The 22,373-nt window shown below is 55.2% G+C and overlaps 1 protein-coding gene across 15 annotated transcripts; it reads right to left on the bottom strand.

The window, feature by feature from the left end:
* Window positions 1–42: 42 nt before the first annotated feature.
* On the bottom strand, window positions 43–22,079 carry Arhgef1 (Rho guanine nucleotide exchange factor 1). 15 transcript variants are annotated; one of them, XM_076573747.1, is made up of 31 exons: window positions 21,893–22,079; window positions 19,873–19,939; window positions 16,851–16,892; window positions 16,665–16,748; window positions 16,212–16,325; window positions 12,428–12,526; window positions 12,180–12,222; window positions 11,723–11,969; window positions 11,384–11,413; window positions 11,078–11,177; window positions 10,844–10,940; window positions 10,729–10,764; window positions 10,310–10,450; window positions 9,309–9,414; window positions 7,538–7,705; window positions 7,094–7,239; window positions 4,707–4,853; window positions 4,325–4,407; window positions 4,035–4,160; window positions 3,771–3,885; window positions 3,578–3,678; window positions 3,227–3,304; window positions 2,913–2,988; window positions 2,664–2,831; window positions 1,884–1,971; window positions 1,709–1,795; window positions 1,396–1,463; window positions 1,231–1,317; window positions 726–889; window positions 555–654; window positions 43–388 (listed from the first exon to the last, which is right to left on the bottom strand). In XM_076573747.1, exons 3-31 carry the CDS (start codon window positions 16,872–16,874, stop codon window positions 378–380), a joined length of 2,934 nt encoding a protein of 977 aa, XP_076429862.1. In that variant the 5' UTR covers window positions 16,875–16,892; window positions 19,873–19,939; window positions 21,893–22,079; the 3' UTR covers window positions 43–377. The 15 variants fall into 15 exon arrangements, with proteins under 15 accessions (XP_076429862.1, XP_076429859.1, XP_076429881.1 ...); XM_076573744.1 differs by lacking the exon at window positions 21,893–22,079 and adding an exon at window positions 20,617–21,832; XM_076573766.1 differs by lacking the exon at window positions 21,893–22,079 and adding an exon at window positions 20,541–20,581.
* Between the last annotated feature and the right edge of the window lie 294 nt (window positions 22,080–22,373).

The raw sequence follows: 22,373 nt of genomic DNA, 5'->3' as shown, positions 1-22,373 counted from the left end.
ACCCAGACATGGGGCCCCACTGTCCTCACACACACACAGACCTCTCCTTAGATAATATATATTAAAAATAAAACTCCAATTCAGGGTACAAAAACAGAGCAAAGGCACTTGGCGTGGGAATGGAGGGGTAACCCCCTCATAGGCAATACTGAGATGGCCTGAAAAATGGGGATTCTGGTGGTACTCTGGGGGTGAAGCCCTGAGTCCCCCAAGCGAAGGCAGGAGGGAGAAAGGCAGAGGCCAGTGTGGGAGGCAGGGACTCCGGCAGGTCCCCTATCGAGTGTGGCCAGTCTCCCTCTCGCAAGGCCTCTGGGGTGTGAGACGCCGTGGCAGCCGTGGGGGTGGGGGACCCTCGCATCCTTCCCCCATTCCTCTCTTCATGAAAGGCCTGAGGGTTACAAGAGGGAGACAAGAAGAGATGTAGGAAAGGGGCTGAGAGTAGAGATAGGCAGGGGACAGGACTGCGGCAGACAGGGGACTGTGGGACAGGGCAGCCCACCCCCTCACCCCCCCACCCGCCGAGAACAGCACCCCGGCCCCAGCTCTTGACTCACCCGTCTGAACAGAGCGCTCAGGTGCAGCCAGGTTGGGCGACAGAGTTCCTCCAAGCTGAGACAGGAGGGGTCTCAGGCGGCAAAATTCCTCCTCTAACTCCTGGAGGGGATCATAGGTGAGGGTGCCTTTCCTCCTGCGGCCTGCCCCAGGTCCCCTGCCCCCAGGCATACCTCTAGCTGCTTGACAGCCTCCTCTAGGCTGAGCAGGTTCTCCTGAATCTCCTGAATCTGCGCTGGGCCTGGGGGACCACCACCAGGCACCTCATCCCCATCCCGGGGAGGCCCCAGTCCACCGTCTTCCTCAGCAGGCAACAGGAGCCGTTTCAGGGACAGCACTGGCCAAGGCAACGGGGACAGGGTCACAGAGGCAGGGGCTCGGGACTCTGGATGTGTGAGGAGGGCTGAAGACAAGGGCTAGCTGGGAGCTGGGGGATGAGGGTAGATACCATTCCAAAGGGTTAGGATGGGGCAGGGGGCCTGAGGTTGGGGAAGCTGAACTCAGCTTCCAGGGTGGGAGAGGAGCTGAAAAGAAAGTGATTTGGGCCACCCAGGACGGTGTGGGCAGGGCAGTTTCTTGACTCGTGGACACAGAAATCTGAGAGATGGAGCCTTTCTCTAGTTCAAAGAGGCACCGTTTGGCTAACAACTGGGCCTGGAGGGTGCAGAGCTGGCCTACCTTTCCGAAGGGCTGTGGCAGCAAGCTGGCCCTCTGGGCCTGGTCTGCAGAAGGGCAGGAGGTCACTGAGGATGCGCTCTGTCCGGGCTGGGCAGGCAGACAAAGACAGCTCAGATCCTGCCTGGTTTCAGGTGACCTCCCCCAGCCGGTGACCCTGGGACTTACCATCAGCTGGAGGAATCTCTCGGCCTCCAGTGCCATTCTCAGAGCTGCTGAGCAGGGGTTCTCGGGTGCTAGGGAGGAAAGTGATGGGTGACCCCCACATTCTGGCCCCCAGGGAGTGGCAGGAGCCAGGGGACAAATAGCTGGAGGAGGCCTGAACAATAGGAGACAGAGGCCTAGAGATAGGAGGCGGCTGTGATGAAGTCAGCACACACCCAATTTATACATGCTTATGCACGTGTGTGCATGGAGACAGGGATGCACAGGGAAACTGTGTCTCCATTCCCTGGCTCTCCAGCTCCCTTTGGACCCTTACCTGCTTGGGCTGGGCCGGGGCTTGGGGCGGGAGGCAGGGGCAGGGACCTTCAGGGATCCGGCAGTCTCAGTGATGAGGGCACACCAGCTGGGGAGACAGGCCAAGACCAGGGGCATTCAGCACAACTAAGCCCGTGCAGGACACACACCTCCACACCATCCCCGGGGACTCTCACTTCTTGCGCTCCGACGAGGTCTGTGCCACCAGCTCATATATCTGGGCCTCCTGGTCCCAGGTGAAAATGACGTAGAAAGCTTTGTGATCTGCATACGGAGGGGAGAGATGGGGCTTGGAGCTGGGCTCCCAGTATGTCCCCTCTTGGGACATACTGCTACTTTCCCCTTATGTAATATAGTTTACAATCACTGTCCTGCTAATACCAAGGTCTTCCTCCACAGCCCTGATCACCGGGCCACAGAGCCTAGGCTGCCTTGACCTGTAGAGAGCCTCCCGCAGCCCCACCCACCATCAGTGGCCCTAGCACAACTTCTCAGCAACACTCGCCAAACCCTCTGCCCCAGGGTTCTGCCTTTTGTCCCAAGTACCTATAACTCCTGAATAGGAGCCAGCGTTGTGAAAAATCTCCACGGGGCAGACCATGCTTCTCTATAAATACGGGCAGTTCTCTCTATTTTTATTTATTTTTAGTTTCTTTCTTTTTCTTTTTTGAGGCAGGGTCTCTCTGTGTAGCCCTGGCTGACCTGGAACTCACTCTGTAGACCAGGCTGGCCTCTGCTTCCCAGGTGCTGGAATTAAAGGTGTGCGCCACTAAGCCTGGCTCTATTTTTAGCCAGGCTGACCTCAAACTCATCTTGCAGTGGCAGTGTAAGCCGCCACGTTTGCCACCCTTAGTCCTGCCCATTCCTGCCTCTTAGACCTTCCTCAGTCCGTCTCTTTCCAGAGTGGGCGCTATGGCTCTTAGAGAGTTCCACTCAGATGACCTGCCCCCGCTCACCAGTGGCCACCTCTCGGGTCATGGCTGAGGTGAGCCGGAGCACAGGCCGCAGCATGGTCTTGCCGTCGGGCGTGGGTGTGAGCGTCCGGCTGTGGGACTTGAGCAGCAGCCTCTCATCCTGGCGCTGCAGCAGCAGTAGCAGGTCGTCCAGCAACAGCACGTGGACCTCTGTGGGTGAGGCAGCAAGATCACACCGGACCTCCATGACCCCAAGGCCTCCTCCTTCCCCTGGCTAGAGGGAGCACCCACCTACAGCCTTGTCTTTGGTTACCCGCCACGTCAGCGGACCTTCGTGGACCAACTTCTTCTTGGTGATGTCCAGGTTCTGAGGCGGGAAGGAGCCATGGTCAGCTAAGTGTCAGGAGGGGACACAGAGGGAGGGGAAGGCAGCAAGCAGAACAGCCAAGGACCGGGGGTGAAGCCAGGGTCACCATGGACACACATCTGGGAGGCAGGTGGGGACAGATGTTCCCTGGGTGCATTCTCAGCTGTGTTATATGTAAGAATCCCCTGGGCAGCAAGGTCAAGGTTAGCCGAGGGGAGGCAAACGCGACTGGGTTCACCTTGAACTCGCTGAGCATAGGGTCACTGCTCTGCCGCAGGTGAGTCAAGTCCAGGCGCCGCTGGTAATCCTTGAGCCGCTGGGGCAGAGAGAGGGAGGTTACAAGGGGCAAAGCCAGGTAGGCACAGGGGCTGCCCCTCGGTGACTCTAAGGTGGGTGAGCAAGCAGCGAAGCAAGGCCAATTTCCAAGGGACAAGCTGAGGTCAAGACCTGACCTCCAGTAACCCTGAGAGGAAGATGCTAAGGGCCAAATGACCCCCAGACATTGACCCTGAGGGGGCAAAACCTCTGAGCAAGGTGAAAGTATGTCCCCACCATGCCCTGTCCCAGGTGGAGCCATTCCCGGGCTCACCAGCAGATCCTCCATGTCACGAACAGCCTGGTTGACATGGTGCAGAATCTCACGGCAGCACTCAGCTGCCAGCTCCACTTTCTCCCGTTCCGCGGGTTCTTCTGCAGGCAAGCAAGGCCAGAGGCGTAAACCCCCACCCTGGCATGCATGTCCCGACTCAGTGGTCATGGTCAGAGGAAGGCCTGGGGACTACCTGTGTTCTGCTCAATGCTCTGCAGCAGCAGTGGGTACTTGGTCAGCCGCTGCATCTCAGTGGGGATCATGTCCTTTAACTGCAGGCGTCTGCATCGGGGCCGGCTCTCAGCTTCCTAGGGAACCGAACAGCACCGGGGTGGCCCGGGGCCATGCCCACAGCCCTTCTCTCCTAAGAGCCGGCGTTCAGCTCTAGCCTTCCTCCCTCACTCAGAACACCATACTGTACTCTTCGTCAAACCTGGGGGCTTGCATCCCACCGCACCTGCACAAAGGCACAGAACCGGGGCTCCTTGCGCTGTTTGGCTTTGAGCTGCTCTAAAGCGAATGACTGGCGGCTGCAGAAGCGGGAGGAGATCTTCTGGAACCAGGAGCCCTCTGCACCATCGAACTGCAGGGAGATTCAGGCACGGGAAGGTCTCAGATGGGGCTGTCAAAAACAGTCTTGTACAGAGATGGAAGCCTAAAGTGGGACAGGCCCGGGGCCCAGACCGCTGGGGGATATGGGAAGAAGACCAAGAGGCAGTGTCAGGGGTCATGCAGGGGCACCCTCACCCGGGCCAGTAGCACATCCCCGATCTCCTCAATGATGTAGCCGCTCTCTTGTCTCCGCTTCATCAAGCGATCAAGGAACAGGGCTGTGGGGGACACAGGAAAGGAGGCGTTACGTTGGAGCCCAGGAGACGGAAACGCCTGGTCGGAGAGGCTGCTGGCTCAGGCTGCAGCTGTGTCTGGTCCTTTGTGGGGCTGGCAAGCTGTCATACCCACTTCACGTGCTTGTTCAGTGTGTGTGTGCCTCTGGGGTGGATGCTGTGGGGGTCGGGAGTGTGAGCCCTAGGAGTAGGTCAGAGACTGTGGCAGGTATTCAACGGAGGCCTGGAAGGAGGGAGCTGATGGCAGGATGTGGCCAGGGAGGGGGGCTGTGGCTGGCACTCACAGTGCACCTCGATGAGCTCATCCAAGCTGGGAAAGATGTTCTGCAGCTCTTCCAGAGGGAAGAAGCCCCCATCCGCCATGGGCTGGTAGAAGAGGTCATGGAGTACCCGTAGCATGCGCACGTGAGCTGCTTCCGTCACCAGCAGCTCTGTGGGCCCAAAGAGGAAGCATCATTAAGGAGGATGCGAGCTCAAGGGGAAGGTTCGAAGGCTGGGAGAATGGAGGGGTTGAGGAAGGATCCCTAGAAGTTGGTGAGGTCAGAGCACACTCTGGGTGGTCATTACTGCCTTATGTAGCCACTGAGACAGGCAGGCAGGCAGGCAGGCAGACAGACAGACAGGCAAGCAGGCAGGCAGACAGGCACACACACACACACACACACACACACACACACACACACACACACACACACACACACTTATCTACTTATGGACAGGGTCTCATATGGCTCAGGCTAGCCTGGAATTCAAGTTCCTTCTACCTCACTTCTGGGTGTTGGGAATATAGATGTCTGGCCTCACACAATGATTCCAATACAGACTGGTAGCTTCAGGTCCAGGGGACAACACCCAGTCCTCCACACCCAACCAGCCACTGGGTACCTCAGTGAGTTTCAGGGGCACACAAGTCTGCTGAGACTAAATACACTGTATGACAATGAGTGTGTGTGTGTGTGTGTGTGTGTGTGTGTATGAGAGATTGAGTGTGTATGTGTATGAGAGAGACTGAGTGTGTGTATGAGAGAGATTGAGTGTGTGTCTGTGTGTGTGTGTGTGTGTGTGTGAGTGAGAGAGAGAGAGAGAATGAGCGTGTGTGAGCATGTGTCTGTGTGTGTGTAGGGGGTCATGTTTCTTGACGCCTAGCCTGGTCTTGAGCTGGCTCTGTAGCTGAAGGTAACCTAGAACCCCTGACTCTCCTGCTCTACTTCTCAAGAGCTGGGCTTGCCGGCCTGCACCACCATCTCGCTGTTCTGAACATTTACTTTCCTGGTGAGAGGCAGCTGTACAACCTAATGGGGTAGTCACTGGCCACATGCTGCTATTTCCCTCTTAGTGATCAAAAATGTAAACGAAACACAAGGTGCAGTTCTCAGCGTGGCCACCACACTTCAAGAGCTCCACAGCTAAGTCAGGCCTGAAGGTGCAGTCCTGCAGGCCCAGCTAATCAGGAGGCCGAGAGAAAAGGAGTTCCAGGCCAACCTGGGCTACAAAACAAAAGCCAGAGCCAGTCCTGGTGGCACCCAACTGTAATCCCAGCACCTAGGAGGTTGAGACAGGACAATCGGGAGTTCAAGGCCTCCCTGAACTGCATGGGAAGTTGGAAACCAGCCTGGCCTATAAGATTCTACTAAAAAACAAAACAAAACAAACAAACAAACAAACAAAACCAAAGGCTGAGGGGCTGGAGCAATGGCTCAGCAGCTAAGAGGACCTGATTTCCAGCCCTCAAATGGCAGCTCACAGCCATCGGTAACTAGAGCCCCAGGGGATCCAAGGGCACCAGGCACCCAGAGTACATACCCATACGCAGACAAAATACCATACATATAAAATAAAAATAAACAAATTAAGTTAAAAACAAAAGAGTTGAAAATGGCTGGGCATGGTGCACCACACACACCTTTGATCCCAGCACTCGGGAGGCAGAGGCAGGCAGATCTCTGTGAGTTTGAGGCCAGCCTGGGCTACAGAGTGAGATCCAGGACGGCCAGGACTACATAGAGAAACCTAGTCTCAAACAAACAAACAAAAAAAACAAACAAAAAGCTGAAAATGAAAAGCCTAAGAAGGACAGAGGGGAAGCAGTTTCTTATTGTTTCTGGCTCCTTTTTTCTTTGTTTTTAGAGACAGAATCTCTCGATGTAGTCCTGGAACTTGCTATGTAGTCCAGTCTGGCCTGGAGCTTATAGAGATCCACCTGCTACTGCCTCCCAAGGGCTGAGATTAAAGTAAACATCCTTCTTTAAAAACTTACATTAATCATGTGTACGCACGCGCACGCGCACGCACACACAGGATATGCACACACACACCTGTGGAGGTCGGAGGACACCCTGTAGGGGTGGCTCTCTCCCAGCATGTAGGTGGATCCTAAGCACCTTTTACCCACTAAGCTACCTCCTGGGTCCTGGCCTCGAGCTTCTGATCCTCTTTCCCTTTGACCCCCTGACCCTCCCCAGGCTATCCCCAGGGATAAGAGTGGCTGCCTGAGCTGCTGCACTGTCTTTGGAAGCAGGACTCTGACAGCGGCCCTGGCTTTCACTGAGTCTCTCCTGCAGCCATGCAGCCAGCTGCTCTCCACTGGGAAGTAGCTGCTCTCACACTCTAGGTCTCTGCCTCAGCCAGCATGGCATCCCTGACTGCTGCAGGACTCAGGGGTAGCACTCACCACTGATGACCTCTTGCCGCTTCACTTGGCTTTTGGGCAGGCTGAGCAGGGTTTCTGGGGGCACCAGTTCCCTCCAGCCGGGAGGCTCTTCGGGTTCCAGTTCCAGGCCTGACCGTCCTGGTTCCCCATCATCTCCAGGCTCGGGGCTGTGGAGAGAGGCCTTGTTAGGCTATAGCCTGGAGTAACCCAGGAGAGCCCCTTGCTCCTATAAGCCCTCTGTGGCCTCAACATTTGACGCCTCTAGGCAGCCCATGATGCAGACCAATCAACCCCCAGTTCTCTGGACAGCAGTGGCCCCTCCCAACTCCTCAGTGGCCTATGCTGTCCGTAGCTTGCCCTCAGCAACCTCAGCCATTGGCTGTCTATTTTCTTGAGAGTCTAGCATCAACCCACCACCTCCCAACTCGCTAAGCTTCCTCAGCCAATAAGGGGGAAGTGACGTACGTGGCTCGTCGGGTAGGGCCAAGCACGGCCGTGGCGGAGCCGGGGTCCATGTCCACGTCGCTCCGGGAGCGGCCCCCACCCCGGCCCTTAGCCCCGAGGCTGCCCCGGGAAGGTCGGCGGCGGTCACTCACCCGGAGGCTCTCTGAGCGCCCCAGACGCCCTGATAGCCTGGACCCCAAGGCCAAGGACAGAGTCAGGCAGAGGTCGGGACAGAGACAAGGAGAGACCAGGACAGGGACAGTGACAGGGGAGACCAGGACAGGGACAGGAACAGGGACAGGGGAGACCAGGACAGGGACAGGGAGAGACCAGGACAGGGACAGTGACAGGGGAGACCAAGACAGGGACAGGAACAGGAGACAGGAGAGACCAGGACAGGGACAGTGACAGGGGAGACCAAGACAGGGACAGGAACAGGGGAGACCAGGACAGGGACAGGGACAGGAGACCAGGACAGGGACAGGGGAGACCAGGACAGGGACAGGGGAGACCAGGACAGGGACAGGGACAGGAGACCAGGACAGGGACAGGGGAGACCAGGACAGGGACAGGGGAGACCAGGACAGGGACAGGAACAGGGACAGGGGAGACCAGGACAGGGAGAGGAGACAGGACAGGGAGAGGGGAGACCAGGACAGGGAGAGGGGAGACCAGGACAGGGAGAGGGGAGACCAGGACAGGGACAGGGGAGACCAGGACAGGGACAGGGACAGGGACAGGGGAGACCAGGACAGGGACAGGGGAGACCAGGACAGGGACAGGGGAGACCAGGACAGGGAGAGGGGAGACCAGGACAGGGAGAGGGGAGACCAGGACAGGGAGAGGGGAGACCAGGACAGGGACAGGGGAGACCAGGACAGGGACAGGGGAGACCAGGACAGGGACAGGAGACAGGACAGTGACGAAACAAGCAACAGAAGAGAGAAGAGAGTCAGAAGTAGTAGGACTTGGGGAGGTACCTGGGGGTGGGAGTGGCCAGGAAGGGGACTGAAACTTGGTGGGGGGATGGAAACCCATTGTGGCCAGACCGGGACTGACCCCCTCCCTTCCCTAAGGTGGGGGTGGGGAAAAGGGACAAGGAGAAAGGATTTCCATACTTAGCTCAATCAGGAGGGTGACATACCTACCCACCCCTCCCCTCACAGGGGGTGAAGAGGAGGAGGTGGCCATGGGGAGGGGGAGGGGCTGGGAGAGATGGGGGAGGGCCAGCCCTCCCCCCACCCAGGGCCCAGGCACCCACCTCTTCCACCTTCTGGGGAGAGAGGGCACAGGGTCAGAGGTGGACCAGGTGTGCCCCAACCCGGCTCCCCATCCCCATCATGGGGTCCCCAAAGCAGCAGCACAAGGACAGGCAGGGGGCAGAGCCTGCCCCCCAACTGTGTGGGGGACAAGGCCCCCAGGACACAGCATGGAGCACAAAGGGCAAGGGACACCAGGAGCAGGGCCACAAGGGAGGCGGAGTTTATGGGAAGAGGGGGAGGATGGAGAATGAAAAGAGAAGCTGGGGGGGGGGGGGAAACCTGGCCAGAGAGAAGGCCCTAAACGGAGGATAGAGATAAAGAAGGGGGAGCAACAGAGAACAAGGGAGGAGGAGGAGGAAAAGGGGAAAGAAAGGGAGCAGGCAAGGATGGAGGGAAGGCCCAGAGACGGGCAGACAAGAGAGGGGCCAGCAGGCACAAACGGCGGCGGCAGCAGCAACCCCAAGCTCCCGCCCTGGCCCCTACACGGCCCCTGCCCTGCCCAGGCCCTCCCGGCACCACGTGGCGGACACCTCTCTGTCTCAGCGCTCTCCTCCGTGCTCTCTGGGGGTGCCAGGGGCTCCAGGCTTGTAGGGCCCTGTGGGAGTGTGTTCCCTAGCTCCTGGGGGGTATCCACACCTGTGGGGAGACGGGGAACAGAGCTGGTTGGAAAGCCTCTGATACGGTGATCAGATCAACCCTGTAGTTGCCCATCTCCCGGGCTGGAAGACACTCAGCCCTGGTAGTTACCGCCTATTTGCTCAGTACTCAATATGAGTCAATAGAAACGGTCAGTCCTTGGAGAACCCGGGAGGAGGGCCAGAGCTGCAAGCGGGGAGTTGTCACAGAACTAGGGTGCCTCTGTTCGAGCCACCCTACTAGACCGCAGTCTCCCCAGAGGCGGGAGGGGACTGTCTCCCGCTGACTCCTGAGAGGGGAGCGGTTTCCACAACACAGCACAGTAAGCTGCAGGAGGGATTTGAACCCAGGCTAGACAAGCTTCTGGGCTCTAAGGGGCTCAGATAAGACAGACTTGGAGCTCCAGGGAGAAGGAGAGAGTAAATTCACGGGGCACTAGGGTTCACTATCCAAGAGGACATGAACTTAATCTGGAGGGTGGGCAAGCCTCACTCAGGTGCTTGGAAATGGAACCCTGGGACTGATGGCGACAGTGTGACTGTAGGGTTAGGAGGGACATGGCTCATCGACACAGCGCGTGCCTAGAACCCACCAGGGAGGGCCAGGGGCACGGCTCAGGGGCAGACAGCTTGCCTAGAAGCTGTAAGGCAAGAGTTTCAATTCCCGGTGTTGAAAAAACAAAACAAAACAAAAAACCTAGTTCGGGGACAGAGGTCAGAACCCAAGAAGAAAGCTATGGAAAGGGGAAACTGAGGCGGGGGCAATCACTACTCCTGGCCAGGAGCTGGGAAAAGATGCTAAGAACAAAGGAGAGATCCCAAAGGGGACAGAGATTTCCATCTGAGTGAGGGCTGAGGGGCTGGTGGCATTCCTGTCCTGACTTAGAAACGCTCACCTGGTTCCCGGTGGTCGGGGCTGTCCACAGACAGAGGGTGCAGAGAGATTCCTGGGTTGTCCTGCCCAGGAGTCCCAACAGTCCTGTCTCGAGAAGGCATACCCAGGCCTCCCTTCCGGTCTGGAGGGCCTGGCTTCTCTGCTGGGGAGACAGCAAGGAAGAAAGGGAAAATGAGAAAAAAAAGATGTTCCTAATCCCATCTGCTACTATACCCCAGGGGAACTAAGATACCGTTCTTAACCTTCTTCCTCACCACAGGAGACGCCTCCCTCCTTACTCAAGGTTCAGGAGCTCCCTACATACAATCTTCTCCCTCAGACCCAGGCATCCAGGACCCACCCTTCCTCAGACCCAGGGATCCAGGACCCAACCCCCAACCCCCAGACCCAGGATGGATACCCTAGCTACAAGTCCATTACCATCAACCTCGACCTTTAGATGTCGAAAATCTGAAGCTGAAACAAAAGAGTGGGGCAGTGAGCTGGGGTGGTCTGAGACCAACAGATTATGCAAGGCTGAGGCTAGCCCTCTTACCAGGTGGCTCTCCTCGGTTCCAACGAGTAGGATCTAGGATACTACTCAGCCCTTTCTTTGTCTTGGGGGGCTCGTCTGACCGCCGATTCCCCATCACCTGTGGGAGGATGAGGAAAGGGAAGGCTAACATTTCCAAAATGACACAAAGCAAAAAGTGACTCCAGGTGTCCAGTCGTCTCTAGGCTTCCCCAGGGGCATTCCCAGAGAGGAGGGGGCCAGACTTAACCTCAGCACCTTTTTCCGGAAGAAGTTCCTCCCTGACTTCTTGTCCCCACTCTTGGTCCGAACCCCAAGGTGGCGCATATACAGGCTGATGGCAGTGACCACAGCGGCACTGAGGGAAGGAGACAGCGAGGTGAGGCCCCCCGTGACTGGTACACAGGAGCACGCTGTGTCCCCAGAGACAAAGGACACAGTGCCCCACAACCCCTCAGCCACTTCCTGTGGTTACAGGAAAGGGGTGGCTCGCAAAGCCAGGGACAAGGGTGCTGCTCCAGGGGCCATCTGCCTTTCCTTCCCCCAACTCTCCACGGCCATCACCTCTTTTCTTCATCTGTAGAGATGGTATGTCTGCAGAGAAAAGAAAGACATTTACATTAAAACCATGAAGCCTGGCTTCCCTGTCCACCGGGAAACACTTCTAGGCTGCTACCTCTTTAGAAAACAGGGTAAGGAGAAAAAAGACAAACGGCCTAGGAGGGCCTTGGAAGGTCCATTCCAGAGGATACAAGTGCTAGGTCTGAACATGTGACCATGGACAAGACCCAGAAACTCCAATGGGACCCCAAAGTTATAAGAGTCAGGTAAATGAAAACTCCAGGTGGGGCCAGAATACAGACACTAAGGCTGACCCGAGGGAGATGCCTGACTCCCACTCACTGCATTTCTTCCAGGTGGGAGAGCAGCCGTTCTGCAACATGCCGCTCCCGGGCTTCATAGTTGCCTCGGTCTTTCCCGATCCAGGGCTCCAGCAGGCTCAGCTCCTGCTCCCAGGGTGTCATGCCCATGAGCCTCTTGGAGCGGAAGTCCTCCAGCTGCCGGCTCACGGCTGCCTGCTGGCTCTGTACCACTTCTTGCATGAACCGCCTCTGGACATCCTCAGAGAGGAGGTCAGGCCGTGTGCGGTCTACAGACATGCATGCAAGGGCTAGTAACCATGTTCCAGGGCCTGGCTCCCATCTCGGGTCACTGTTCCCACCCACCCATGGATTCCAATGTTTCCCTGGGCTGCTGCCACCGAGAATGAATGAGTGACTCATGGCTTCTGTCCCAGGGGTCTCCTGGGAGGCACATCCCTGCCACAGACCCTCCCTTATCCCCAGACCCCTCTTCTTACCAAGTTCAAAAGCGACGTTAGGAGGGACCGGCACCCGGAGAACCTGCTCAGAGGAGACAGGGGTGAGGTGGTGGGAGGTGCACCCCAGGAGGCCTTGGTGGGAAGGGTCTGAGGGAAAACACTGGGGAGGTCTGAGGGAAAACACCAGGTTGGCGGTCACCTCCATAGGTGGACACTGGGAGGCACATCATGACTCTCCAGAGCTAAAAAGGGGGTAAGGGACAGGACAGCAGGAAGATGTCTCTCACCGCAGTCTTGTCCAGGAAGCTATGATAGAAGTCAAGGAAGGCCTTCTTGGCTTCTTTGGGGCCCAGTGAGCTCAGCATATCCGCATGCAGGCAGCAGAGCTGGGGAGACACACACTGTGACTCTCTTTCCTGGCCCCACAACCGCACTCCCTCTTTGGAGAGACTAAGTGGTTTTCTGACCTCCTCTGCGAAGTGCACCCTGACCGCTACCCCAACTGCCTGGGCCCATCTCCCTTGCCCACTCCCCAGGATCACTGCTATGAAGTCTTCCTTTTCCCTTTACAATTCTTACTACTAGCTATTCTGAGGATGTGGGGTACACCAGAGGCCACGCTGAGCCCTTCATACACATATACACATGTAGGAACCTGTCCCATCAGACCACCACTATCACCATTTTGTAGGGAACACTGAACCCAGGCAGAGCAGTGCATGACTATAATCCTATCACTTTCCAGGTAGAAGCGGGAGGATCAGGAGTTGGAGGTCATCCTTGAACACATAGTGAGTGTGAGGCCCGGCTATAGACCCTGACTGCCTAAAAAAAAAAAAAAAAAAAAAAAAAAAAGTGGGAAAATGGAAGTTCAAAGCTGAGTGTGTTGGCACAGGCCTGCAATCCCAGTCTGGAGAGATCAGGCAGGAAGACCAGGAGATCAAGGTCCCTGTCCCAAAAAACAAAACACCACCACCAAAAGGAAAGAGAGAAAACAATCTCAAAATACAAGGAAAAGCCAGCGTCGCTCACATATCCCATCGTTCTGGAAACGGAAGCAGGAGGACCACTGCATTCAAGGCCAGCCTGGGTTCCGTTTGAGATGGTCTTGAGCAAACCAGGGGAGGGGCTGCAGAGAGGGTTCCGGAGGGAAGCACAGGCATCACGGATATCGTGAGCACCGAGTCTGCATCTCTAGCTCCTACATAAAAACCAAGCTTGGCAGCCTGTGCCCGCAATCTCTGGGGTCGGGTTCCAGGAGCTCACAGCTCAGCAGCCTTGTCAAACAGATGAGCTCCCCGATCACGAGACCAGAGAGGTGGCTCAGTGGTGCCTACTACCAAGCATGATGGGGGGGGGGGTCAATCCCTGGGAAATGAATAGTAGAAAGACAGAAGTGACTCCTGGAAATTGTCCTCTGACCGCCATACATATGCTATGGCATGCATGTACCTCACACCCACACCCACACATATGTCCATACACAAAATAAATTAAAATGTAATAAAAATTTAAAAAAGAGCTGAATGTGGTAGCACAGGCCTTTTATCCCAACATTTTGGGAGGCAAAGGCAGGAGGATCTCTGTGAGTTCAAGGCCAGCCTGATCTACATAGTGAGTTACAGGACAGCCAGACCTACATATTAGAAAGACTCTGTCTCAAAAAAAACCAAATAAAGGGGGCTGGAGAGATGGCTCAGAGGTTAAGAGCTCTAGCTATTCTTCCAGAGGTCCTGAGTTCAATTCCCAGCATCCACATGGTGGCTCACAGCCATCTGTAATGAGATCTGGTGCCCTCTTCTGGCCTGCAGGAATACATGCAGACTGAACACTGTATTATGATAAATAAATCTTAAAAAAAAATAAATAAATAAAGCCAGGAGGTAGTGGCACATGCCTTTAATCCCAGCACACGGGATGTAGAGGCAGGTGGATCTCAGTAAATTCAAGGCCAGCCTGGTCTACAAAGTGAGTTCCAGGACAGCCAGGGCTATACAGAGAAGCCCTGTCTCGGGGTGGGGGTGGGTGGGTGGGATTTAAAAAGGAGAAAGGTAAAGAGAGATCAAGGAAAGATACCCAGTGCTGACTGGCCTCTACACGACACATGTACACGCACGCACGCACGCACGCACGCACGCACGCACGCACGCACGCACGCACGCACGCACATACTCATATGAACACATATATAGACCACATATTACATTAAAAAAATTTAAAATAAAAATAACAAGGGCTTGGGGTAGAGTGCTTGCCTAGGACAGCTAAGGCCCTGGGTTCAACACTCAATACCAACAATAAATAAATAGGCCTGCTCAGTGTTACAATGGTAAAGTTGGATTCAAACGCAGGCAGCTTGTCTCTGTCTATAAACACTGTGAGCAGTCTGTCTGGGGTACAGAGCAGGTTCTGATTCCAGTGTGCTCAGGGGCAGTGCACAGTGAGAGCTGGACAAACAGATAAGTAAGTGGACAGGTGAGGCTCCCTCATTCATGCCAGGTATCTCCTCAGGTTGCTGGTATGCCAGCCTTGGATGGGTGACCCTGAAAATGCAGAAGGACTCTGCCTGTCCTGGATCCCACAGGTGCTGCCTGGGGTGCAGGTGACATGTCCTTACATGTGTTTAAGGACTCACTCCAGTGCAGGTAGAACTTTTTATATTTATTAGCTTCAAAAGACCTATGTTTATTCTCCTCATCCCCACCCCCAAAATATGGTGGGGAGCAGAAACTGCATAAAGACAACTCTTACAGTGCCATCTGGGTTACTTCAGTTTCCACATCCATAAGACAGAGCAGCTAGCACAGTCCTTGAGTTAAGTAAGGTCTAGGATCAGAAACACTTAGGCAGGGGACAGCGTCCATGTGCCTGGGGAGAGGCAGCTGCTTTTCTGAAGGATGTAGATGGGGGAGAGTGTATCAATTTCTCAATTTTCTAAAGCTTGGTATCAGGACTTGCAGTTCACGTCTTTTGGTCTTGAGACAAGGTCTCATGTAGCCCAGGCTGGCCTCATACTTGTGATGCAGCTGAGGATAACCTTGAATTCCTGATCCTTTTCCCTTCTCCTACTGAGAGCTGGGATTACAGGCCTGGATCACTGTTTGTTTTATGTGGTGCGGAGGCTAAAACCCAGGGCTCTGTGCTGGCTAATCGTGTATTCTACCAACTGAGCTACATCTGGCATACCCTTCTCTCTTCACCCCTGGGTATCCCAGTCCATTCTTTTAGTCTCCTAGTTTTCTGGGGGAGCCACAGTGCATCTTCAGTCTGGGCAAGTGGCTTGTGCTGGGTGCTACTGAGTCTTCCTAGGAAAGGACCTGGCCCCCCGCCCCCCACCTAATAAGACCCATTCCCCACCTACCCCCACCAGTGCTGTGGCTTCTGCTAAATCGGGGGCTGGGGTTTTCTATTCTACAGGTGTTTCTGGACCGCATGGTTCTATATCTGCATCTTCCAGTATCTTCTGCCTAGCCCTGGGAGTTTCTTTTATTTGAAGCCAGGTCTTGCCATGTAGAATTAGCTGACCATGAAGGTATGGTAATCCTCCTGCCTCAGCCTTCCACATGTTAGGATCATAGGTGTCACGCTAGGCTCAGGAAGTGTTTTAGGTTAGCAACCACAGAGGGTTTGCCTGGGTATTTGGATCAAGGTCTGCGGTGCGCTCCAGGTCTGGGATGGCTAACAGCACCAAATGCCTGACTAATGACACACACTGAGAGGGCCTCGCTGGGTACCCCTCTGAGGCCCCCTGGGTGAGTGGCAGTGTTACCAGTTAGAGACGCTGCCACAGGCCTAGTAGGGGACAGGACATGGTTTCTGCCAGGATGTTGGGTTCCACTGACTCCTACTGTGTATACTCACGCCTGGGCTCACTGCTTACTGAGGCTCACCAGGACACCTGCGAGCCTGTCAAGATCACATGCCTGCTTTCTCCATCTTGTCTGTGGTCCAATTTCTCAAACTCATGCTGTGTTATGGATTTTCCAGAGCCTCTAAGCTGACCCTCACTGGTCTATGGTCTGCTCAACCTCATTCCTCCTCTGTCCCTCACGCCTCCCCCTGTATCCTTACCAGGGGTCCTGGCTCGAACTGCAGGGCCACATGCTGCAGGAGGGCCATGAGGTGGGCTGGGCGTCGCTTGACATGCTCCAGGCTCTGGAACTGGCTGTTTTGATCTTCTGAGTTCTGGAGGGTGGAGACAAGGGAGCTGAGTACCACAGGGAAAGAACAGGCATCTTAGGCTTGCCCTACCCGGTCCCTGGCACCTCTCAATGGCTCCGAGACAGGGAAGACCCTGGGAAGTGGGGGTGGATATGTCTACACTACATCCCTGACAGTAAGGGCAGGTAGTTGGGAGGAAAGGGGTGAGTGTGATGTTGTGAGAAGGGATGGGAGTCGAAGATGGATGGTGACACTCACTACGGGGTGGGAAGATGACAAAATGACAGACAGAGCAGAGAGGGGCACGTCAAAGGGCAGAGACCTGGTCCCTTGGTGGACACCTCCCCACCCTATCCTGCTCACCGCCTCCAGCTCATTCTCAAAATCCTCATCCTCAGCCCCGATGATGCTGATGGACATCAGGCCAGGCCGGGGAGGCCCTGGGGCCTGCAAGGGGAGGACATGACTTCAATCCACAGGGCTCCCCACCACACAGAGCACCAGGGCCCCCTCACCTTAGCTCAGCTCTCCTCTCTGCACTGCACTCACCGCCCCTCTGGTGAATTCTTCCATCTCCGGGACTCCACAGGGCTGCAGAGAGGAGGAGGAGCAGCGGTTAGGGGCGGGAGGAGGACGTGCCTGAGGCTGGGTAGTTACTCACAGATTCCTGGCCCAGGTGTGGAAGGTGAGTAAACACCCCCCACCCCCACCCCCAGCCTCCTTAGCTCAATGGAGCCTCTGTGTGGCCACAAAGAGTCCTTCACAAGCCAGCTGAGGCGGGGAGACCAAGGGCAGAGATGGGGGGTTGGGGGGCGGTGCTGGAGCTCAGAGCATAGGTCCATGGGTGGGCTGGGTGGCTGTGGGTAAAAGCCACCAATCTGGGTCACTAAAGAAGGAAGGACCAGGAATCCAGGGGGCTGGCTAGTCCCTAAGCGGGCAGGACATTGGGACAAGCAAAATTAATGGAAAGGTCCTTAAGGAGGGTGTAGGAAGAGTGTGTGTGTAGGGGCTATCCTCAGATCTGTGGCAGGCCTGCGCCAGGATGTAGCCTCTGAACCCACCAGCCCCATTTCCTGTGACAGGAAGTAACAATGGTGAACCCCCAACCTCCAACTCCCTCTACACAAGAAAACAAAACCGAGTCGTCTTCTGTCAGGCCCCTTGAGCTCTGGAGCCCCGGGGTTCCCGGCTTTCCCATCTATTGTCCCAGAAACCTGACGGGAGGAGGGCCTCAACAGCCCCCTCTCAGGTGTGTGCCGCCCCTTTCAATCCAATGTGGTAGTGGTTCCCCGGAGTCTGTGTCTCCACCTCTCCTCCCAGACCTGTCTCATCCTTCCCACCACTTGTGCCTGCCCCCCTCTGACTCCCTGCTGCCCCTCCCCCGTCTCTGTACAGCTGTCCTTCCGCAGCTGGTGTGGGTTCGGTCCAGCTCCAGCCTCCCACTGTGGTGTCTCATCTTTCTCCATCCCTTGTCTGCCCTATCTGTTTGTCTTTTCCATCTTCTCCCAGGTTTCTCCAGCAGCATCTTCTAGACCCTAATTGGTCTGACTAATGCTGTGTGGATGATGTCAGGAGGGAAGGCGCTGTGGAAAGAGGGGTGGGGTGGACCAGTGACGGGGGCGGGTCCTCATACCCCAAAGCTATTTATAACTCTGGCTGCCTGAGACCCACCCTTCTCCCTCTTCCATGGGCTTCCTCCCTAGCACTCAGTAAGCCGTAGCTATGATTCTGATTTCTGAACAGTGATGTTTCCTGGAGTGCCCAGAAGTCATCCTTGGGGGTTCGCCCAAGCAGGCATTATTTGTATTCTGTTTCAGAAACTGTATCTGTCCATCATAAAAGCTTGGGTAATTTCAAGAACATTGCTGAGTGTTAATAAACTTGCAAACCAAGAGAGCAAAGTAATAGTAGTTATTACGAGAGCTAAACTCCTCAAACACTTAAAGAGTTGTTCCAGGCCTATATTAACTCAGGTTTTTCTTTTCTTTCTTCAAGACAGGCTCTCACTCTGAAGACTGGAATCACACTTGAGGCCATCCCCCTGTCTTGGTCTCTCAAGTTCTGGTACTATAGGTGTGAAGCACTGTGTCCAGCTCTATCAATTCCATTAACTCCCCGACTACAAGCATCCCATGCTATGCTTATCGCTCTGGGAAACTGATGGCTCAAAGACCACCGTTGCCAGCCAGACCTTCTAGGCTGGAAGCCATAAGCACAGACCTGGAACGCCCATGCTCATACCACTTAGCAGTAAATATGTTCAGCTGAGAGATCCCAAAGGAGCCAAGGAAGGTTTGAGCGTGTAGCTCAATGACAGAATGCTTGTTTGGCATGTAAGAGGCCTTGAGTTCTACCCCCAGCAGCACCAAACAGAGCAACCAGATCAACCAAAAAAAAAAAAAAACCCAAAAAAACAAAAGCCCAAACCCATTTCTCTTAGACCCACATCCATCTTCTCACATGTCTTTCTTTCTTTCTTTTTTTTTTTTTTTTTTTAAGATTTATTACGCATGTATACAGTGTTCTGCCTGCATGTATGCCTGCAGACCAGAAAGAGAGGATCAGATCTCATTATAGACAGTTGTGAGCCACTATGTGGTTGCTGAGAACTGAACTCAGGACCTCTAGAAGAACAGCCAGTGCTTGATCTTAACCTCTAAGCCATCTCTCCAGCCCATCTTTCTTTCTTTCTTTCTTCTTTTCTTTCCTGAGACAGGGTTTCTCTGTGTAGCCCTGGCTGTCCTGGAATGCTCTCTGTAGACCAGGCTGGCCTCAAACTCAGAGATCTGCCTGCCTCTGCCTCCCCAGTGCTGAGATCAAAGATGTGTGCCACTAGACCGGCTCTCCCATGTGTCTTTCAAATGGCCCCTTACCTCTCATGCTTAAGTCTTTATTAAAATGTCCTGGGCTGGAGAGATGGCTCAGAGGTTAAGAGCACCAACTGCTCTTCCATAGGTCCTGAGTTCAATTCCCAGCACCCACATGGTGGCTCACAACCATCTGTAATGAAATCTGGCACCTTTTCTGTATGCATAATAAATAAATCTTAAAAAAAAATTTTAAAAAATGTCTTGATTAACTCACTCCCCCAAAAGAGAACCCAAAGAAGGTACACAATTTGAACAAATGTTCACTACAAGACCCTGATTCTCACGCAGTTAATATGCATTATCTCTGCCTTTCTCATCACAATAGCATGGAACAACTGATGTCTGAGGTGTTCTCAGTATGTGCCAGACACAGCAAAGCTGGCACACACACACACCTAGGTCTGTTCAGGGATCAGGCTCTGTCTACAGGTGTTAACGCATTTAATCCTCTTACTGACCCAATGAGGCCAGCATTATTTTGATTTGTTTTATCTAGGGGTCGTTATTATTCTTATTGCCATTTATAGAGGGGGAAATTGAGGCATGGCTTGCTAGGATTCAGATTCAGGCAGTCTGGTTCCACAGTTTAAACGTTCAGCACACTATACTGCTTTGAGGGATGCCCCCTCCCCCACCCCCCATCACCCTTGGGATACTAAAATCTGCATCAATGCTCTGAGACACACCAGTTCTAATGGTACCTGGGAAAGCCATGTGGCTGCTGCGGCCTCAGCAGTCACCCAGAATAGACCCAGCAGTTCCAGAAGCCTGGGATCAGAGCGGGAGGGTTTGAAAATTAAGATACAGATAAAGCTGGCAAAATGAGACTGTACAGACAACTAACAATGTCTACCTACTACTTTGTCCAATAGATGAAGCACTTTGCACTGGAGGCTCTGGGGTGGAGGGTGGAGGGGAGTCAGGGCAGATTTAGGTTTATGCAGTGGGGGGGTCCTGGAGCACACAAGGACGCCTGGGTTCTAAGGGCTCAGGGTCCCCAAGCCTTTCGATTGGATTATCCAGGTCCCCAAGAACCTCTAGGAGCCTTGAAAAACCCAAAAGAGGATCCTGGAATGAGTATGACCCCAGATTCTATTTGATATAGTGGGCCTCAAGAATCCAGATAGATGATGATTCTAACGAGAAAAATAATGGTTTACGGGACCTCGATAGGGGTGTGTAGTGGGTTCTGTAGGGCCCTAGCTTGACCTATGAGAAACCCATGTTTATTAAAAGCTGGGATTCCGCGAAAGGATTCCTGAAACCTGAAGGGTATGTAAGATTTTATAACCTATGTAACGTGGCGGGTCTTCACGAGCCCTAAATCTTGCACGGGACGTGGCTGATCTACACAGGCGCTCAGACCTACAGCGATTGTGGCAATGTGGATGGCAGGGAAGACGTGCAGGGTCAGGTTTGACGGCAGCCAAGGCTGCGGATCTCACCTGTCGGATGAGATGAGAAGCCACTGCAGCCTCCGGAACCGGAGCCTCCGCGCCCGAGCTCGAGGTTCCCCCACCCGCGCCGCAGAGTCGCTCTATCAGAGCCAGAGGCCACCTTTGCGCCCAGCTCCACTCCTCCCTCTGGCCGCTCTAGCCCGCCTCCTGCCACTCTCCGGCCTCGGCAACTCTACTCCTCCTGGCCGGCCGCTCTAGCTCTCCACTGAGCCACGCTGGCCCGATGAGGCCACTCTGGCCTGTCTCGGAGGGCCGGCGTTTCCGGATCTCGACTGCCCCTGTCACTCTCCTGGGCCCCGCCTCCTCTGCGGGAGTGGTGGATAGTTCCAGCGCTGGGTTAGAGCTCAATCTCAGATCTCCAAGTCGCTCAGGTCCCAGGAACCGACTCGGACCTCGCAGGGAGTCTGCCCACCTTGCCTACCTCCACAACCCGGACCTACTAAGTTCCCCACGCTTGTATACCGGCTCCCTCGGTCACCCCTGCCAACTCCTCCCAATGTAATTGGACAACAAAACAAAACAAAAAACACCATCAAACCAAAACCAAAACACCCATGCGCTCGACTATATCATTCCCCCTGATAGACTAATGAACCTACAAAAAAAACATGACTTCCCTTTAGGCCTCAGTCTTCCCAAATGTTTAATAAGGATATGTTTCCGGTTCTCTCCCATACAGCCATCTCCCAGAGTATAATTAATAACCGGGGGGTGGGGGGAGCTTTCTGAGACGTTTTCATCGCTCTGTAACTCTCGGCTTCCTAATGGCCCACAGAGATCCTGTTCATTTTAGGTACTTCTAATCTAGCATCCATGATTACAGGGGCAGCGCTTAACAGCAAGCAGCTTCGAGTTCAAATCCCAGCTGCTATCTTACTTAGAGTGTAAGTCCCTATGACTCCCTGGGCCTCAGTTTCCTCACTGATAAACGGGTGTTATTGTTCTGAACTGCGCTGAATAGGTGGCAGCCTGGATCCCGACCTAGTTCATCTCCACGCTAGGTTGCTCAGGTTGGCCTCGAACTCATGGTAATCCTCCTGTCTCTGCTTCCCAAGTTCTGGGATGACAGGCGTGCGCCCCCACGCCGGGTTTTCTCTTTGCTCTCTTTGACAGATGAGAAAACTGAGGCCCGAGGAAGGGAGGTTGCAGGCTCACTGCCCCCCCTCCCTCCGGAGGCCCTCGGCGCCGGGTCCCCTCCCTGCTCCTCCTCACTTCCCCCGGCGGCCGAGGGGGAGGATGCCGGGCGGGGCCAGGGACGATGTACCTGGTGTCCGCGCGGGGAGGTGACCGGCGGGGCGCCCGAGGTCGGGCTCGGCGATCCTGGGCCCGGCGTCCCGGCTCCCGCTTCCTGGCTCCAGCGGGCAGGAAGTCGGGGCGTTTTTCCGGAGCCCCCGCCCGCCGCCCCTCCCCGCTTCCTGCCGGCGCCCCGTGCCCGCCCGGCACCTCGGCTTCCTTCCCCTTCTCGCCCGCCCGCCCGCCCGCCCGCGTGGGGCTCCTCCTTTCCCCGCGGGTGCGGCCCCACCCGGCCCCGCCCGGCTCCCCTTCGCCTTTGTCCTCCACTGCCTCCTGCCCTGCTGCTGCCCAGCTCCTGCCCTGACCCTTCCTCTTTTCTTCCTCTTCTGAGTTTGAGACAAGGCCTCACTATGTAGCTCTTGCCGGCCTCGAACTCTCTCTGCGGACCAGGCTGCCCTCGAACTCACAGAGGTCCGCCTCCCTTTGCCGCCGGAAACGCAGAGGTTAATGTT

This window comes from Peromyscus maniculatus, chromosome 1 (assembly GCF_049852395.1).
Source record: "Peromyscus maniculatus bairdii isolate BWxNUB_F1_BW_parent chromosome 1, HU_Pman_BW_mat_3.1, whole genome shotgun sequence".
In the NCBI taxonomy this organism is placed as follows: Eukaryota; Metazoa; Chordata; class Mammalia; order Rodentia; family Cricetidae; genus Peromyscus; species Peromyscus maniculatus.
The sequence above is the reverse complement of the archived record's forward strand: the minus strand, read 5'-3'. Positions and strand labels throughout refer to the sequence as shown.

Bases quoted from the DNA above. Each gene is read 5' to 3' on its own strand.
- Arhgef1 (XM_076573747.1), bottom strand. From the start codon at position 16,874: ATGGAAGAATTCACCAGAGGGGCG. The intron at 12,527-16,211 runs GTAAGGATACAG...GTGTCTCCCCAG, and splicing joins AGTTCGAGCCAGGACCCCTG to CTCTGCTGCCTGCATGCGGA. The intron at 3,886-4,034 runs GTGCGGTGGGAT...TCGGTTCCCTAG, and splicing joins GGTTCTGTGCCTTTGTGCAG to GAAGCTGAGAGCCGGCCCCG.